The 21169-nt window shown below is 39.3% G+C and overlaps 1 protein-coding gene across 1 annotated transcript in view; it reads left to right on the top strand.

Moving 5' to 3' along the window:
- ctdp1 (CTD (carboxy-terminal domain, RNA polymerase II, polypeptide A) phosphatase, subunit 1) overlaps positions 1–21169 on the top strand; it is an 85539-nt gene that overhangs the window by 19240 nt on the left and 45130 nt on the right. The window contains exon 12 of the mRNA XM_030412508.1: positions 18050–18300. Coding sequence (XP_030268368.1) covers positions 18050–18300 — 251 coding nt within the window. The remainder of the gene's footprint in view (positions 1–18049; positions 18301–21169) is intronic.

The following is a 21169-nucleotide window of genomic DNA, read 5'->3' as shown; positions in this document are numbered from 1 at the left end:
TAGGTCGAGTTGGCCTTTATATTTGGTAAAGGGTAGTTCTTCCTTGGCAATGGAAAAGGCTGTGTTAAACTCAAATATTAATTTGGCCTCCTCAGCACACTAATTATCAGCCTCACAGCATATTTCATGCCATAGACTAGCACTGTGTTTGACCAGTGTGTTATGTTTTAACTGTGTAGTGCCAGCATTACCTGCAAATTTTGTGTTCCCCACATGTTGCAGGTATCGACTGCAGCCATTTTTCACGAAAACATTATTTTCTGCCCTTTTTCGCCACACTTTTCAGACTCGGACTCATCTTCTGATTTAGGATTTGACTCTGGCACACTGCTAGGCTTATCAGGGAGAAAATAACCAAGAGATTCCACCAGTTACATGTCCGGTGCGTTAAGACTCTGATCTGGTTTTGTTCTGCCGTCGACCATCCGACAACCCCCACCGGTTGCGTTTTGAGTCCGCCACGGCGCGGTACTGTCAACAACTGGCGTCGCGAGACCGAGGAGTTCCCACGATAATCAAATATAAACTCAGTTATAGGTATGTGTAAAAACAACAACAGGAAGTGTTCCCGACTAAAGGATTAGTAGAAGGGCTTGTATTTACGTCTCTTTTGAGATTTGTGTGCAGACATCATCACGGAGTGTTTTATCTTGAAAAGTAACCGTAGTTACTTGTCTCATTGCTGTTTTGTGTGACTTCCTGTCTGCTTTGTGCTAAATTCAGTTGAATTGCTGCGTCATGTTATGGCATCCACCAGAAATAGAAGTCCTGTGTATCTCCTCCAGAGGGCTTTGGTAGGGCTGGGCGATTAATTGAATTTCAGTTTCGATTTCGATTTTGGCTTCCCTCGTTCATGAAAACAAGATAATCGTAGTAAAAAGATCATTCTGCCGCGCGCCCTGTCTTGTGTGGTAAATGCAGCGAACCCTTCCATCTCCACCTATGAACTCCGCCCCACCCCCGCCTGAAAATTTTTGCTTTCAGCAAATGCCAGTGCGTGTTGCCAGTGCGTGTTGCCAGTGCTTGTTTTGAAAAACATGTAGAAGAAGACGGTAGAAGATGGCAGAAATGCAGTCTTTGGTCGGGAAGAAAGGTAAAGCAAATTCTGTGGTGTTGAAACACTTCAGTTTCGAGGAGTCTGAATCAAAACAAACGAAGATATTGTGCAAGAAATGTCACACAACCGTGTTTGCACCTCAAGGGAATACGACCAATTTGTTTAACCATTTAAACTTCACACACAGAGTAATACATGACCAAGTAGTGAAGGAACAAAAAAACTCAAAAATGAAAAGCTCCTCGAATCCTGCCACCGCCACACAGTCCTCAATTAAGGACACACGTTACAATGCCACTGCATATCCACCCAGCTCCCACAGGCATAAAGAAATAACAGATGCCGTCACATACATGATTGCCAAAGACATGTGCCATCAACACCGTTAGTGACCCAGGGTTCAATTAACTGATTAACACATTGGACAAGCGGTATGTGTTATCATCACGGCATCATATCAGCAGAATTGCGCTGCCTGCCCTTTATGACGAATGTCGTGGAAAAGTTTACAAGAGTGTCAACAGCATTATATTTTGCCACCACAATGGACCTATGGTCGAGCCACACCGGGATAGTGTTTATTTTTTATTTTTACATATTATTTAATTCATTTCATTGATATATTTTTCTGTTATTTATTTGCATTTTTCTTGTTTTTCAGGTCAAACTTAACGTGTTAAAAGAAATACCAGAGTTCAAAGTTCAATAAGTGCTTGTTCTCAAATCAATGAATAATCGTCTTTAATAATCGTGATTACAATATCAATCAAAATAATCGTGATTATGATTTTTGCCATAATCGAGCAGCCCTAGGCTTTGGACTGCCAGAGCTGGGACAGAGCAGATATGTAGTTTAGCAGACCTGGTGAAAGTTAACACATAGACTACAGTGAGTGAATGCTATGCCCCACAGTGGACACGTATCTGGTCGAATCGTGGGGTAAGCGCCAAGTAAGCGAGTTGTTGTCATCAACTGATAAATCTAAATTTTGTATATCTTTTTAGATAAATTATATAAAAGACTTGATGGTTTGAACCCAATGATCCTCTCTGTCTCATCTGGAGATAAAACGGTCATTCTTATGGTAATTGTTCCTGATACACAGCAGCGATGGCAAAAGTATGACACGTTTTCATGGATCCCATCTGTGTTTGTGTCTATTAGACATCAGGATGACTACAGCAGGAAACAAGCTGGAAATTGTGTTTCTATTATTAATCTGGAAATGGTACATTATGTCAGGGGTTGGGTCAGGCCTTTTGTATCATGAGTCTGAGCCGAGGTATTTAAGAATGTTCTCTATCTCTTCTTCATCAGAGAATGTGGGGTAATTTTAAAGGAGAGAATGTGGTGTTTTCGCAAAGCATATCCTTCATTACCATCTCGATAAATGTAAATGTTTACCTTACAATGTTAACTTTGGAATGGCTGTTGGGATCTTGAGTTGAAGTGTTCTTGCACTAAGAATGATGGATCTCAAATGGATAAGTTCCCACCTATAACTTGCTGTTTGTCTCTTTAACTGTATTAAGAGTTACTTCACTCTTATGAAGATGTGCTCTGTCATTGTGGTAGTTATTCACCCTCTGTGAATTCCCACAATGACATGGTCTATCTAGCCTCGATCAACACTCTTGGAATGGTAGAAAGTTACCAGAACTACTTGATTTATTTCATTTTCAAATCACAAAGGCACACTGTGCTTTAAGGCTTTTGTTTTAATCAATACCATTGTGCAAGCATTGTTACGGTATCATGAACAGTTATTTTATTAAAGGCCAGCCTCTTGGTAATGTAGCTTTGTCATAGTTGAAGAGCAAGTTGGCTAATTAGATGTTCAGTGCTCACGCTGGGTATTGTTCCAAAAACACCAACAGCATTTATTGTGTAAATGTGACATTTAGAATGCATGAGCATAAAGCTGAATGAAGTTCGCCAGTGAGAGAAGAAGATTTTATCATCATTTTTACCATGTGGTTGCTTTCTTTCAATATTGTAATATATTCAAAATGAAAACTTCAGGTGCTTATTTTAAAAATGTAAGTTGTTGCTAAATTTCTGAGCTTAACATGTAACTGCATCTTTAAGACCCAACCCAAATGAACCCACCTGATACTTGGCTATAAATTTGTGATTTAAGATGCATACGCCACCAGCGCTCAAGACATTTTCTTAAGTAGGAAGTAGGACTTTTGACTTACACTGATAAAGAGAATAACTGCTAATTAGATCCTCATCCAACATCTTTTGTACTTCAGGAAAAGTAAAGAAATTGACTCAAACAGTGGGTCTTTTGTAGATGCGCTGTATTTCAAATGTCATCCTCCTCAGACTGCCTTCACTAAAGGGCAGTCTTAAACACTGTAGATCTTCAGGGCAAAGGGAGAGAATCAGGTTTAATTGGCTGGAGCAAGGTACACATCTGAGTCAGGTAGACAGCCTTACATTTAAATGTCACCAATGGTAACATGGTGGTATGTGTCAGTTTACCTGGAGCAACATGTGCAGAGTCGGCAAAGAATCAGCAAGGTACCAACTGGGTGACCTTTCTTTGAAATCGCCTTTCCATTGTTGGCTGTATGATGACTGGGTTCGGCTGGATTCTTGGTCCTCTGCTACTTCCAGTAATACGATAATGCATCACATGGACTATTAGTACTTTACTAAATAATATTCTTAAAGTGAAACTCTCGCCAAAAAGCAACCGAGGCTTTATTTGCGATTGAATATGAGTCAAACCTTTGTGTAAAAGCATAATTACGACGAAAGAGGCAGATTAACCGTAGTTTCGTTTTTTGGCAAGCTAATTTTCAATGGGGTTCAGGAGCAATTTTACGCTAGCATCAAAATCGTTTTTTCGTTTCGCTTCGTTTTGTTTCTTTTTCTTCCGCTTATCCATGCGGGGTGCGGGTGATGTTACCGCTTTTATACCACCTTTTTTCAAGGTGGAGCGGGGGTACTGGGGCCAAATCCAGTGACTCTATGGGCGAAGGCCAGGGTACTCCCTGGATGAGTCGCCAGCTCATCGCAGGGCCCTTACTGATGGCAGTGGCTGCCACGAAGGTGCCAACTGCACATCAGGAGCAGTGTTGGGGTTGGGTTTCAGCATCTTGCTCAAGAATGCTTCGGCTTGTAACTCAGTCCCGCCCTGGGGAGCCAGGGATTCGAACCAGCGACCTTCCGGTCACTAGTTCTCAGCTCTACCCACTGAGCTACAGTCAAAATCGCTATATTTCAAACACTAAGAAGGCTCGGCACAACATGATACTTTGCTTGTAGTATCACTAGAGTCTCTACACATGAACACGAGCATTGAGAACATTGTTTGTGTACACAGAGTTTACTAAAAAGGAAGTTTTTGAACGACTCACGGTTGCTGCTGCATCTCCGGCGCGCCACCGTCATGGCAGACAAAGTGTCGATCCCCGAGTGCGACCTAACAGGCTGCCTTGTCCACCTTGACGCGGCGCACCGGAGATGCAGCTACTAACGTGAGTTGTCCAAAAACTTTATTTTTGGGGCCTCTACACATGCTCGTGTTCATGTATAGAGACCCTGGTGATAATACAAGCAAAGTTTCATATTGTGTCGAGCCTTCTTAGTGTTTTAAAAATATCGATTTTAATGCTAGCGAAAAAGTGCCGTAGCACTCCCATTGAAAATTAGCTTGCCCGAAAACGAAACTACAGTAAATCTTAAAAGTGCCTCTTTCGTCGTAAGGTACACGAAGGTTTGAGTCATATTCCAAATAAAGCCTAGGTTGCTTTTTGGCGAGACTTTCACTTTAAGGAAAATTGGTCTTGAGTAGAACATACTGTAGGAATGTTGTCTTTTCCAAAACTGTAGTTAATAAAACTCTCATTCAAAAGTAGGTTTTGTTGTCTGGAGTGACAAGAAAACTGTTGTACAGTTGCATTTCATAAAGCTGGCACAAAGCATTGCCGTATTTTCGCTGTTTAGTGTTACCAAACAGAACAATTATAGCTTTTTTTGTTGACAGGTAGGGTTTGACAGGTATTCAGTTTTGCCAGTCCAGTCCAATTGTAAAAGCTTATATTGGTTTGATTTTATGTGAACTACCTGAACAGGCTTTGGTCAGGTGTAAGTAGAAAGAGCTGGCAGCATGTGGTTTGTTAGCGGGAGCCCAAGGGGAGCAAAGTATATCAGCAGGTCAGGGTGCTTTTTTTTGTGATGCACTAGATTTGAGCATTTTGCAAACAGTACCACTATACTACTCTTATTGACATCTACAAGAGAGGACTCTCACCAGTAATGACTTGGTGCAGATGATGCTATCTTTGTCACACATTACAACACTTTATTACTAAACCTAGTTTTGATCCAGACCCTTTTATAGTTAGCATTAGCATTACATTGTTAAATGAAACTGAACACTTCCTTGAATACAATACCTTTATTGTCATTGTCACAATGAGAATCATTTTGCCACACCAAGCTTCTAAAAAATAGAAAATAAAACATAAGCATGGATATAAATGGATATAAAGTTTTAAAATATAGCATTATGAATCAGTACAGTTGTATAATATGCATAAAAATATGTGGCATTGTGCATATCGTCCTGGATGTCTCTCTATGTTAGACTGAAGTGAGCAGATGTGAGAAACATTAGCAGCTATTCCGATACATAATGTGCAATTATTGCAAGTCAAGAAGCAATTCAAATGTGGCTACTGCCTCCTTTACTGAAGTTGCACTCGGCCAGTTATTTTGTCGTCTCTAGAAGAAGAAATTTTAAGTTGGATGGTTGTTGTGACAAATAAAACTATGACGTGTGACAGTAGTAGCCGAGTCACATCAGCCCAATCTCATTGACAGGATAACATTGAACAATGGGTCATACAGGCATCGTTAATATTTAACCATGTTTACAATCTACTCAACCTTAACCACCTTTTTTAGTGGCCTATTCTTAACTATTCCTCAGTTATACATAAGTCAAAGTGCACATGAAATCAGATATCTGTGAAGTCAACTCTCACCTATGGGAAAAACAGTTAAATACAGCTAATGTCTCTCAAATTAGATGAGTGTTGCCAGTGGGATTAGCAGTGCTAGCAACCTTTGAACATTAGAGGGAGCCAATTGATGAAATGTTAATATCAAAAGTACTGCCTGAGGATCCATTTAAAGAAATCTTGGGCTCTCTTTTAAAAAAAAAGTGAATTATGTAAGATCAGCAGCTTTCTATATGACACGCTCATATTCTCTTACAGTTTGGGATAATCTATGATCAGTCTACTTAAAACAGTTTTGCCCTTTGGGTGTATAACGTTTCAGGCAATAGCTTCTTGAATGACATATTTCTCCCCATGTATTTGCATTTAACATAAGAATCAAAGAATCCATTAAAACATATGAAGATATTTAAAAAAATACATATTGTTCTCAAACTGTGTAATCATGGAGAAAAAAAAAAAAAACTAGCCACCAAAAAAGCTGTACTAAGCATACATGATTAACCCATGACACTGCATGAACTGCAGTCTGGCTGTAGGTGTTTTCACCAGTGCAATAACTCCTTTTATGTTACAGTCATTTGACCCCATTGCTCATGCAATAATTTCGTTAAGGGTAGAATTCTGAATTTCTCAGTCATTGGTGTTCCTGCAGCTTAAAATATTTAGTTATAAAAGTTGTCTTTTGCTGACATTTAATAATTTCTCCGGATTTCTGTTCTTTGTTGTGACTAAAAGGATAATGGCAATTTTCACAGCAGACATTTGGACTGACATTTTGTTCTAGAAATAAAGCGCAGTTAATACAAATTTAGTCAATGATTGATAAGTTCCATTAAGTTTCCCATTTAGCCAGTATGCACAATGACAGGACCCTGAAAATTGACAACTTAAATAGAATGAAGTCATATATAATGTTGTTAATTTCTGCTCTAGCATGCCAACATTTCTGCTAAATCAATGGTCTATAGAGGGGTATGAATTTGACTGGCTCGCCATCCCTTCAGTCTGCATTTTCTGCCTGTACAGAATTGAGTCAGTGCACATAGCTTGATATAGTCTATGTCAGGCTCTTCAGATATAAAATAGATAAATAACTACAAAAAAAAAAATTCTAATCCAAAATTGATTTCTTGCACCATTTCAGTTTTAAAACAGGGCATTTAAACAGAGTTAAAACACAAGTCACTATTAATAGAGCTGAATGCGAATGTTAAATTGGCTGGATTTGGAGCTCCTGCTGGAGTTAATATTGAAACTTCCTTAATTTCTGCCAGGAAATTGATTTATTATCATCTTTCAACTGTTCTGGCTCACAAAATGAAAATGCAATGAAATCCTGATGAGTGTAAGCTACAGGGGAGAACTGGATGTGAATGATTATTATACAAGTAAGGATTTAGAAACATGTCTGTGTTGAAGTGGCACGTGTAAGGCCATCGGGGCCCTCAGATACACGGCTCATTAAGCCTTGGATCATAGGAGATCTAACACAGTCATCAGTCATGGTGATCTTCTCTCACCATCTGCCTGCAGGTATTGATCGCACACATCCTTGGAGAGATATAATCCTTGGGAGTTATTGGGGAGGACAAGCTTCTGCATGAGTCTGCAGAATATAGAGACTTGTTTGGAAGATTTGTACGTTTTTGTATCACACACATTCTGTTGTTCTTCATCTATTTGCTAGTATTGGGCCCAACAATGATGACAACGTCTTTTGTAGGTAAGATATGGCCAGAATTTAGATTAAAACATTCAAAAAAAGGAACTAACATGATCAACAGAATGTAAGGATACAACAGTGGCGATGTGTCGTCAAAGACTAGTTGGCATGCTAACCAGCTAGCCTCAATCTGGCCTGTCTCTTAATACCGTTTTTTTTGGTAAGAGGTGATGGTCCGAAAGCCTTCCAGCTGAGAGATGTGCACAAACGGCCTCTTTTTCATACTCATCAGAAAAAAAAAACTATATTCCTTCTAAAGTTTTTTTGTTTTGCTGCAGCAAGTCAAGATTTAAAATTGACAAACAAAATAGTACTGACTGATTTGTATTCTGGCATTTTATGGATCTTAAGCACATGATCTCGAAGATTTACCCAGCTTTGTAATGGACAGATAGCTTTACTTGTTGCTAAAGCATCCTTTAACTGCTGCTAACAGTAGGTGCTTTCTGCAACTCGGCATGGTTTGCAGTGCAGCTTGTGCTCCTATTAGCTGATTCAGCCGCGGGTTGCTAGGATCCAAAACTGACATTAAAACCACCACATAACTATATTCCCTGTCATGAAACTGGTCTCCACTGGTCGCAAAGGCTCTGTCTTGGTCAGTCTGACAGTGTTCATGGTAACGTTAGGATGGGTATAGCAATGCACCTATGTCTTCGTTAACATTCTACGTAGCGCTTAGCTCAGTAGTGTTTTGCAACAATTTTCATTTTTACATAAGATGATGGCCAAGTACTCCCTCAGCTTATTCCCCTTAATTCATTCTTAAAAGAAAGAGAAATATTGTTGTTTGATTATATAAATGTAAGTTAATACATCTGAGAAGAGTAGACTTTACTACCAGGCCTGACTATGTGTTTCTATTCTGTTGGATCCCAGGACTGTGTTTTGCCTGGTGCACCCTGCTATGGCCAATATGAACAAAACGAGTCAAGTGATCAAGTATGTAGTGCGTATTATACAATATGAAAGGCTTTATTACTCTGGGGCTGCAGACTTGTAATTACAGCTTCAGTGTGAAGAGTTGCAGCAGTCCCAACAGGGCTTCTGCAGATATAAAATGGTTTTAAAGATTTGACTCAGCTAATGAAGAGGTTTCTGTCAATTTAAAAGGGTCATTTATTTTTCTCTTTGCAATAAAGTCCCATGTTTACTCTGATGTGAAGCTCCTTCTCCGCTGGCCATGCTGCCGTAGCTCTGATGAGATGCAAATGCTGTGGAATAAAGAAATACTATGGTGATGATTTCACTTGTTTGGCGTGGAGTCCACACAGATTAAACATGGCAACAGCTGCTTTTTAAAGGCCTTGTGGCATTTGTTATTAGCGGTTATGATGTGACCATTTCATGTCATTTTGACTCTCTGATTGGATGGCGTTTATTTCCACCAATACTGACATTAACTGAAAGTAGCTGTGACATTAATCAAGTGGACCTTCTTTTATGTTACCTGAGGGGGCCATCCACATGGAAATGCTTCTGTGTGTGTAAACGCACATGTTTTGCATCGTTTTGGCCGATCGTCCACATGGATCCTGTAAACGCAGTGCCTGCTCTTTTTTGAAACCTGGTCTCAGGGTGGAAAAATCCGAAAGCGCTGCCCTTGTGTTCTTGTGTGGCCCCCGGGCCGCATACGGCCCACCGGCCGCCTATTTGTGGCCGTGAACTGTTATTCCTTCACCATGTGTTTTGGTTGGGTCAGCACGCATATACTGGGACTTGTCTCCATGCCAACGATACACAGACAGCTGGGTCACTCACTGCTGCAAGCGCAATTTTTAACTTTCACTTTCGTTTTTGGAGGAGTTCGCTATTGACATTTTGCTGGCTGTAGGAGCCTTGGACGAAAATGGCGTGTTCCGAGTTCACTGCTAAAAGAAAAGTGGACAGTGAAAATCGGCAGATTTCCAATTTGAAACTGCACTATGAGACGAAGCATATGAATTTGAAGTAGACTTTGTCTCAAAATTCAGAGGTAAGAACAACAAAATGTATGCACTGAAATCGTCATATCAAGCTGCAAGCAGGATTCTTGTCACATCTATGAGACAACAACAAAAAGCGACAGAGTGCTCACTTAGAGACTTAGAAACTTTGTTTTATTCAACTGTTTTAATTTGTCAAAATGGAAATAAAATTTTATTTTATTTTGTATTTTTTTGTTGTTTTAATGAAAAGGACATTTTGTTTTGAATATATATAATATTTAATATTATACAGTATTATTGCATGTGGCCTGACCAACCTCAATACATGGACCTTTGAGTCATTGAAAAAAAATCTTTGTGGCCCTTTGTATTTGAGTACCCCTGACATAGTCTAAAATCACAAATTACTTTGCCTCAGTGGGTAAATAGTTTACAATTTCCTGGTGACCAACTGTCCAACAGTTGTTAACCAGACATTTTAAATTGTCTAATTTACATGGTACAACAAATAACTTGATTAATTGCTTCAATTTCAGTGCAGTTATTACTGAAATGAGTTCCCCTTGTAGCAAGGTCTATGAATATAAATCATTAGTGAAGAACAAAGAGAAAACAAAAATTCTGCTTTGAAGATGAAGGTTAGGATGATTAAAGTTAGGAAGATTTATTCAGAAATTGGAATGGGGCGATATGAACATTTTAGGTCGTGATTGTCCTGGCCAATATAATTGCAACTCACAATATTACCCCCTGTTCTTAGTTTTGAAGCTGTAGCATTTCCACTCATCTGATTTGTAATTTTTTGTGGAGGATACTTGCACCATGGTGAAAGGTGTGGGATTTTGGAATGACTAGAAAGATTCAGGCTTCCCTTAGGACAGTTATCACAGTTATCCTGGTAAATTCCCTATGATCAGCTTATCCTCTTTTTTTTATTGCAACCTATAATAAAGTCTTACATTTGTCCCATCTATATTCAGAAGAATTTTTTCTTTTTTTTATTCACATTCAACAAAAACTAAGGAACATACATGAAAAGGAACATGTAGTTTATGTTCTTAATAATGTTACGTCTGTCAACTTGAGCTCTTTGCTACTATTTTTTTCTGTATTTTTCTACTTCAAACAATGTCTGAATTCAATTAGAAATCCTACAACAAACTTCACAAAATAAATATTCTGATTTCTTGATTTGCCTAAAACCATTTTATTAAAACCAAAGGCTCCAGTATTTGTCTGACAAAACAACCAGCTAATGTTCCCTCTTGAGAAGCTATAGCCAGTGAGTTTTGGCATGTTTTTTAATTATTTTGATATTCCAAAATGCAACAGTAAATGTGAAATCAAAGGGGAAGTCTGTTGCCCTAAGCTGAGTCTGTGGTGCTGTCCATGGTCCTGAAAATGTTCATACATTTCACTGAGTTTTACAGCCACAGTTTGTAAAGCAGTGAGTTTTAAGATAGCAGACCAGCGCTACAGGGTCTAATGCAGTCAACCATCATGCCCACACAACCAGCAAATTGCTGCTCCCAGACAAGCCTCTCCATCATTCAGACTCAATCCTCTATCCCTAAACCTCCACTGCTATGAATATTCCCTCTCCTCAACTTCCATTTGGATACAGTCCTTGGCAGCCAGACATAAATCTCTTCAGTCATCTGACTGTGACAATATGTCCAGTTTTGGTCCTTTCTTGTCCATTCAATGAGGAATAAATTAGTTGGAAATTCTATCTGAACCATACAGATTCAGAAAAGCACATCATTGATATAAAAGCTCTCTGAAATCTGAAGTCTCTGAATGAACTCTAAAGTATTTCATGTCTGTATTCCATTCCAAAGTAATGTTTTCAGTTCAGCCTTATGTAACTAGCCTTGCCTAACCTCAGCTGCAGTGTAGCACATCTTTCTGAGATGATGGTGAAAAGAAGCCAATATCTCCCTGTTTGCAGAGGCGCCTTGCTCTGAAAAGATGGTTGTAGTGTACACATGAGTCCTTCCTACATGTAGGAGTAGGCAGAGGTGGAGTGAGGATGAGCACTCTTGATTGTGATTGTTCTTAACAAAATGGGGCTTGTCCTTTACTCAGTGGCTGTATGGATGTGCGCTTTTGGCGTCTGATTTGACTTTAATGAACAATTTATGTTGAACGCAGTTATGAGCAGGAGGTGGTTAAAATCTTTGTTCTCTTGTTTCTCCGGTCCCAACAATTTTTAATTCCTAATTTGATTTTTGTTGGTTTGCTGGTGATGCTCCATATCCTTATGTCTACCTCTCCATGCTTACATATGCATTCATTTCCTTCTCTCGTGGGCCTCAGGTGAGCTTTCCTCTACATACAAAGCCATTCTCTTCCTTCACGCCCACATAAAATGACCCGTCAACAGTCTTACTCCACTCAGCAATCAAACATCTGCCCTATTTCCACCTTTGGCTACCTCTCACAGATGGAGTCAGTCACTTTGGGAGGGAATAAAGCTTGTTATAAACCCCCTTCAGTGGGAATTGGCTATGAAAATGTCTCCCTGTGCAGTCCTCGGCCTTGAACAATAACCCAGCGCAAACAGAAATTGGTCAGGACAATGAGAGATGATTGACTGGCTGCACTGCATATGCTGAGCTCTCACCGTGAGCTCCTGCTTCACCTATTCTGCTGCTGATATTTACTGGCAGATATACTATTGTCTCTCTTCTGAGTTATGTTAATGCACTGAGACACTGATATTTTTCTTTTAAAGCCAGACCTGAGGCGAACCTGTGCTATTCAAAACTTTGAAAGAACAACTCCTTTGTGAACATGAAAGTTTTGCTTGGACAACTTCATTGCATGTGCAGCTCTGCTGTCTTGCTGTATGCAGCTAAAGGCCATCTCAGCTGGCAATACCTAATGTGTTTCACTTATCATACAATTGCTCTATTCATAGCAGTGTTTATTTTTCCACATATGTGTTTTATTTGTTTTAGTCATATTTAGATTGAGTTTATTCGTTTTGGTCTAGTTTTAGACAACAAACACTTGAAACATCGAGTAAGTTATGTCTAATTTTTTTCACATGTTTTTACTAACTTCAATTGCATGTAATAAAACATCCCATAATAACATTATGATAATGTTAGCAAAACTCCAAAACCATTACTCCTGCCACCCTGACATTATGGTAGCATATTGTAAACACCAAATGAAAAGATAGCCCAATGAAAGTAAACTTCAGTGTGGTAATGTAACATTTCAAGCAATTTTAACACTGTCTTAAAAATTATTTTCTGTTGACTTCAGTGGTGTACCCTCTATTGATATAAATCACCTGTTTCATCACAATGTGATAGTATGTCGATTCTCTGGAAAACTATGTGATATTTACTGATTTCACTAAGTCTGTCACAATACGAAATCAACCCTGCTTTGAGAGGATATCATTTGTCCATTTAACACAGTCCATTACAGAAGTTAACTTTACTGCTTTTGTCCATAAAAAAACAATACATAGATGATTGTAAATAATTAAAGTGGTTAAGTGCAGTCAAAATGTACTTGAAAAAACTGGCTCAATACTAACTGTCAAGGACACAAAACTTGTTTCTTTTTTGCTAGTCACTATTAATGGCTTACTATGGCCTATTGCCTTTTTTACATTGCATAAATTAGCCTAGCGGCTAGCAATTTTTCCCTCTACACATATCTTATAAAATGATGTGCTTTATTTGAAGTTTTTCTTACTCTCTGCTGGTTAAAATCACTGCATATCCCCTCCGAACACCACGGTGTAGTCTGCATGCCCGATTGTTCAGCCTTACCGAAAAAAAAACTGTGGCTAGTTTTGCCGTAGTGAGAGCAACAAGTTAGTGGAGTCAGTACTAGCTAATGCTCATTGCTGTGGGAAAAAAGCAGTTCACTGCTCCCACAGTAACAGCTACTTTAAATTGCCGGCTTTCATTTAAAATGAATGACTGTCGGCCTCTTTTGCTCCGCATGAATCTTTTAGTTTGAGAAACACCTCAGGCCAGGTGTGAGTCTGGAGTTAAAAAACTCATGTCCAGAAGTTAGATATGAAATCTTGATAGCCTTGTTGGACAGAAAACATCTAATCTTCCTTATCTGCGATTGATGCGTGTTTTTATTTGTCAGCCCAATTTTATTGTTTTTTTTGTTCAGACCATAGTCTGTCATAGCTCTGTCATGTTTGCTCTTCTGTCCTTCACATCAGCACATCTTCATCACAACAGTTAAATCATCACAGGAGACAACAGGATAGTCACAAACTGTGCCAGTAGTGTAGCCACTGACACGTTTTGCCAAATGTAAAATCTCTGCCCTGGGATAACACACAAACCTCCATTTTCAGCTTGCAGTGATGATACCAGTAGCCTTGCTGCAAACTAGCTTTGAGGGGTTGCCGGGCTGTGCTTTGAAAAGTTTCATGGTGCACTGTTTGCTTGGCCTTTGATTACAGCCAGGAAAAAAGCTGCTGTGGGAAGCTGGCCGCACTGTTTGTGAGAGACTGCTAATGCTTCCATTTCTGCAAAGGTTATAAGACCCCTCCTGATACAGTGACCTGTAGATTGGTTTTTAAATGGCTCTGATCTGAAGCAGACTTGACTGCACTGGCCATTTACTGTACAGTGCCTCATAGCTATTTGTCAATGGTAGATAATAACTTCTCTGATCCACACAGAGAACAAGTGTTTGCCCTTAAATGTTCATATGTTTGGCCTTATTGGTGTCAAATAAATGGACCAAACTACTGAAATTTTTAGTGCCAACAATATCAAAGCTTCAAACCTCTGACTGGCATAGCGCTATGCATTTTTTTCACACTGGTTATACTGGTGTGCCTGCCTTTTTCATTCAGTTGCACCAGCACAGCATTTAAGGGCATTTTAGAATAATTCATATTTATCTAAATTAATGTACAAGTGTTTTTCTTTTTTATTTCAATTACAAGCAGCAGGTTTGCGATGATCTCTCTGGTTACAAAAACACTGCTGCAGCCAGAGAAATTTAAAGTCACAACCCGAAATCTTGGAATGGGCATTTTCCATGACATCAATTCACTGACATTTGTGAGCCAGTGTTGTTAGAAGTATGGTGCATTACTGACTTAAACAGAAGTCCACTTAGTGCAGCTTATGTACATTGTTATTTTCAGTGTTTCTTTATAACATTCGGCATTTTCCACTGCCACTGGATGCGAGAATAAGTAGCTTTCACTTGCAAAATGGTGTTCGGAAAAGGAAAAGGTAGTTAGTCCCGCTGGAATATGTCAGCACTGATTCCCACTTTTAATTACATTTTAGGATTATATACTCATCTGCTGAGTCATGGACATCTTATACAAAAAGCAGCTCATCCACACAGATATTGCATCAATCAAATTACTGTAGCTATGGTGTCAAATATCCACATTTTCATTAATAAAATGCTTGATTTGTACCATGCACCTGCTTATTTATGAATGTGTTTTTATAAATATCTGGGTGTTATTATATGAACTTTTTTGTTAGAAAATCTGCTGTCTGGAAGTCAACCTGTTAGGGGTGGGTAAAAATATCGATTCATCAATGCATTGCAATATATTTTATCCCAATTCAATATCGATTCATGAAATCCTCCGAATCGATTTGGGCAAACAACCACCTGCTGTCCCCCGCCGGACCCCTCGGTCCCCGTCTCCAGCAGCTGGAAGCGTTTTGCCCGCGACCTCGCTAGAGGGTCGGAGGGTGATGCGCCGCGGAAACACCGTCGTAACTGCGGAGGCGGGTAGCCGATGTCTGACGCACCGCTCTTTCGGAGACTGTAAACTCCCAGCGCAGCCGGTCTCACCCTGGCTGCTGCACCGTGCGCCCGCGAATAGCAGTCTCCTCCGGGGAGTGAGGGGGGGTCAGTGTCAACGTGTTACCCCCTCACGTCTGGTCGGAGGGCAGAGGGATCGCGGTCATGTCTGTTTATGTCACACAAAAATGTACCATGCAGTCCCAGATACAATGGCACTTTCTCAGCTTAACTATGGCTGCACTATTTTATAACAAAACACATCGAGTACCTTTGTTTACATTTCAATTCGAACTAGAACTTCCTAGAGGAAAGATTTATAATTTAAGATTACTTTTTATTAATTAAAAAATGATCAACAGGTACGCTAATTATTTGTTTATTACTACTTATTACTGAATCGATATCGAAGCATTTAAGTCAATATTGAATCGAATCGATATTGAATCTTGAATCGGATTGCGACCTAAAGAATCGAAATCGAATCGAATCGAATCGAATCGTATCGTGAGGTTCTTAACAATACCCAGCCCTACAACCTGTGGCATTCTTACATCTGTCAATTTTCAGCTCTCTGTATTTTCACTGTATTGACTAGAAAATACACCTTTTAAATCTTTAGCAGCTGTCACAAAGGCGAGGCCAAACAAATTGTCGCAGCTGGCTATCGTGAGAGCTAGTGATGGGGAAAATGCCATGAGAGGAGAAACATTTTAGTGGAGACAAAAAAAGCTGTTTGTGTTGGGATGAAATCTTAAATTGTCTGTTGACGACAGTGAGGGAACAAACAAGACTCCTTTCGTATTTGTATCCTACCCAGTAATTTGTTGTTGCCCTACAGGGTCACTCTCAATTAAAATTTGATGCAGCAGTCAGAAATGGAGGACAACCAAGTTTCTTGTTCCTTTTCTTTTCCCTCCAGAGCAGCCCTGCCTCAGGCACTCTTACCTTCTATTTTCACCAGGGCTCTCTTTGGTTGTCCAAACAACCAACAACAAGGCTTTAATGAGCCTGGCTTGATGCCAGTAATGATCCTGACTCCAGCCCCAAGGGAGTGTCCTCCTGCATTAATCCCAGTTTTTCCGCAGCCACGTGCTGCTAATGAGGCAGTGAACGGGATGCTGCATATTTGCTGTAGTAATGTTCACCACTGATTTCCATTGATCTAATGGTTGTCAATTAGTTAACCTGCTCTAAATGGTCAGTAACCTTGGGGCATGATAAATTATGAGCTGCTTGAGAAATCAAACATCGTTGAATAGGTGGAGCTGACAATTTCACTTTCTATGGCCGGCAGGAAATCCCGCTGGATAGATTAACTTTGTTTACTCAGCTCCAGATTGTTTCCTCATGGTAGAAATTTGATGTGATGAGTTTATCACTACCTCGAATATTATTCCATCGGCTGGAGGATTGACTAAACCAATCCAACCCTGTTCAATTTATTATCCAGTACTATAACCACTAAGAAAGACACATTTTTGTTCTTTGAATACTATTTGTATTTGTATTTTTTAATATAAATGTTTTAATATGAACCAAGAGTAATTAAAAACTGATGTGATTTTTGATCTGGTAGTTTTTCTTGCATCAGTTAGCATATTATTTGTTGGACTGTGTCTACATGCTTCATTGCTGCATTTATTGACAAGACAACCCAGTCAACCAACTAGTTACTTTCAGAACTTGAGCAATATGGCAGCACATCCGTTATAGGCTTATGGACAAATCTTTAATAATCAAATTTAAAGAAATAGTTAGGCATTTAAAGTAATGGCTTTCGAGACGAGATAGATGATAAAAAATGCTCGTGCTGGTAGTTGGAATGGTAGTTTGTTTTTGTTTTCACTTTCAGGGCAAAGCTAACAGGCTGCTCTCTGTAGCCTTATTGCTGTACAGATATGAGATGTAAGAATGGTTTCAATTTTGCCAGTTAGCTCTATTTTTTATCTATTTCTTTAAGGGATCCACATTTATTAGTTTAATTTTATGGGGTTATGTAAAAAAAGATATTGGCATTTAATTCAAACACAGCATAGTATCAGCGTTAAAAACATTTTTTAAAAGTTTAATCACCTTCCAAGGTTTCAGTACAGTATGTAGCCTAATTATTTCTAGATGGAAAAACCACTTCCCAGATATAATGAAATGCATAATTGGAATCTGCAGTGCGTCAAGGGAATGGACTAACACAATTGTTCCTCTTCATGACACTTTAAACTGAGATTTTTTATTAAACAGAAATTGTCATTGCTTCAATGATTGCCTACAAATAAGTTATTCCATGAAATTTGTTAGCTATGTTAGTGAATATCTTATACAAAATCATGTGAGGCAGAGTGTACTCAGTGAAAGGATGAAGAGTAATTAATCCCTTGTGCATGAAATGCACAGAAATCCATATTCAAAATGCTAGGATATTTCTACACGCTTTATATGCATTCTGAAATGTTAATGTGTAAACTCAAAACAAAACTGTGTGTAGAAAGAGGTTTTTTCTGAGGCTGTAGTGACACATAAATTCCATGACCCCGTCCTGTCCAGTGCTTAAAACAACATCTCACACAAGCTCCTTTATTTTCAAAATAGGTGGACGACATCCTAGGTGAAGAGAGCGACAACGAAAGTGAGGGCCGAGGGAAGGAGAAGCCCGGTAATGAAGAGGTGGAGGATGATGAAGAGGAGCAGCAGCAGCAGCAGCAGCAGCAGCAGCAGCAGCAGCAGCACCAGACACAGACAGGAGCTGGACAGATTGCAAGAGGAGGGCCCGGCCCTCAGGCACTGGAGGAGACGATGCAGACATCAACCAGTGAAGCCAGTCTGCCAGATAGTGTGCCAAGGTGAGACACAGAACTTCATTGCCAATTTCACCTTCGTCATTTACTGTTGCTTTTTTCAGTATTCCCACCACACTGACCCTTTTTTGTGCCCTGACTCTTACCGCTGCAGTATCCCCTTTTACGTAAAATGTTGTACATGGATAACTCTCTTCCCTCTGTCTCACTTCAGCCCAAATATTTACAATTTCGTGTTTCCTTTATCATCACTCTTGGCACTCTCCTCTTTCACTGTCGTTCCTCTGCATTTTGCATAAACACCTGCAGGCAAGAAGGATGCTTAACTTAAATTGCAGCTGGCAAGAATCTAAACCCATTGAAAACCCCATAAAATTGCACTGTATATTTTTCAGATTCTGCTTCTCCAATGACTATTATCATAACACAACACTTAATCAGTGCTACCATGCTGAGCCAGACGGACTGGTCGGTTGTCATGGAGATAAATTTCAAACAGACAGCAGGCAGTCGAACATTTCTGAACATATAAGAGGCTCTTATTGCTGAGAGACAGGCCCAGTTGAGCCGAGCTGTTACATTCGCTCTCTCCTGGCAGATGATTTTGTCGACTTTTGTACATCCTCAGCATTGTGATATTCCTGTGCAGAATTCATTTGAAGTTTTCCATAAATAGAAGCCTGTGCAGTTTATTTTAAAGTTCAGTAACACATTTCTCCGCATTTAAAATGTCAACATTGGAAGGAGCATGGAATAGACCCAGAAACAGAGTTAAAGTAAAGTGAAATTCAGCTCAGTTGTCTTTTGCTACATTTACTTTCTCTTTTCTCTCATTGGTCATTCTTCTGACACAAATAATGTGCATTTCTACAGGTACTGTAACTTACTTTCATAATACTGTAGGGTCTGTTAAGGTCTATAGTTAAATAACTTTTGCCTAAGACCTTTGGAAACCTTCTCTGGTAAGTTTTGGTTTGCTGTTGTCATGTTTGTTTCAGCACTATGTGACGATTTTAAATATGACACACCTCACACCTGTGGTGGCTTTGTAGTGGATGGATCTTTATCTGTGCTCTCTTTGTCTGTTTAATGTTATCTAGACAAGCAATGCAATGCAGTGTTGCTCTCAGAAGAGAGGTGGAACACAAAGTGGGTTGTTCATCTGAAAAAAATCTTTGTGTTTTTAAGTACAGCAACCCAGGGCACACTTGAATATATGACAGGTGCATCAGAGGAAAGCACAACCAGAATAAGAAATGAGAATATTTTATCGCATTGTTTCGCTCACTGCTATTATATTTAATTGAATACATTTTAGTCTGTTTGGCCTTCATTGGATATATGGGAAGCATCATAACAGTTCCGTATACCATATGCACATGGAAGCAGCCCTAAGATATCCAATTAGAGGACAAAATTAGTTTGATTGGTGAGCAAAGCACCAATTGTGCATCAGGATGCTCTTGTTTTCTTTATTGTTCCTGAATGAATTTGATACTGAAGATGTGTCCAAAATCACTTCCTCATTCAGTCATTCACTTCCCTTTTTCCCTATGTAATAGACGCTCAATAATTTACGTAAATGCGTGGAATTGCGATTGTAGACTTATGCTGTGCTCTCAGACTTTTTGTCTCATAGTGGGAATCTCTGACACTAGATTATAGTGCATATATTTCACACAACAAATTCATACACGTCATGTACTTGTTACAGAAGTAAAGACATGGGTGGAGCTAAAAACATAAATTAACCTTTATAGCAACTATTGCAATGCAGCAGTTGATAATATTGTTGGTTGCACCTGTTTTTGACAAGTCCAAATGTCCCCTGGGAAAAAAATCTATACAAAAGCCAAATTTCACTGGCTAGATGGAGAAATGAGAACCTCGGCTCGGCTGACCAAAAAAAAGTTATCGCCTGTGCTCTTCAGCTCCTCTGTAATAGCCCTAGTGTTGGGTGCTTTTGTACACCAGTAACACTTTCAGAAACCTTTCTTTCTTTTTTTTTTTTTTGTGCCTCAGTATCCATGGCTACCCAGGCCTCAGTCAGCGTCAGCATAATGATTTACTCTGTGCTTCCTTCTTTTGAATACATCAGCGTGTCTGTCACCTAGTCTGACACCTTTGGTTGCTGCTAATGAGCCAAGCCTGAAACACACCGTCTGCTGTGTTGTTTAGTTATTGCTGAAAACCTCTGGAAGTCCATCTCCAGTCAGCAGCAGCACAAGCCTGACATACAATGGTAGGGGTGTATATTTGAATCTGAGAGTACTGTCCACTCAAATTGGTAGGTAGGTCTTAAGTCCTTCCACATGAAGCTACCAGAGAGATGGTTTATTTATATTACAGCTTACCTGGTACTGAAACGCTTTGAGCCCTCTGTTGCTCTACCTCTGTTTTTGTCTTTTGTCTATATTTTTAACTACAATGATGCCATGACAACTCTTTCTCTTCACTGGAATGTGCTTCTGATTTCACTTTTTGAAACCATGAAACTGCTTTTCGTTAAATTATTATTATTATTTTTTTTTATTTTTTTTTGAGCAACATAGACTGCCATATACTTTTATTCCCTGCCTTGGCTCTGCCTTGAGTCCTGTACTAATACAAGAACTGCAAAAGAACTGATGTCCTTGCGTGCGATTAGAGCAACATAAAAATGAAAGATTTAGAAGAAGGAAAGACATGCTTGCATGCCGTATTGTACAATTATACAGTCTATTCTGAACCACAGCGTTGCCTTAAAGGAATACTCATTCTAAAAATATAATTTCTTCATCAATTACACATTCACAATAGCCTGAAAGACAACAAAGTTTGTTCTACATTACTTCAAGCTACATAGAGATTGCACAAGTACTGTGCCCCCATAAAGTTGGAAGACTCAAGAAAATTATTAAAAGAATGGTCAAGG

Source organism: Sparus aurata, chromosome 3 (assembly GCF_900880675.1).
Source record: "Sparus aurata chromosome 3, fSpaAur1.1, whole genome shotgun sequence".
NCBI lineage: Eukaryota > Metazoa > Chordata > Actinopteri > Spariformes > Sparidae > Sparus > Sparus aurata.
The sequence above is the reverse complement of the archived record's forward strand: the minus strand, read 5'-3'. Positions and strand labels throughout refer to the sequence as shown.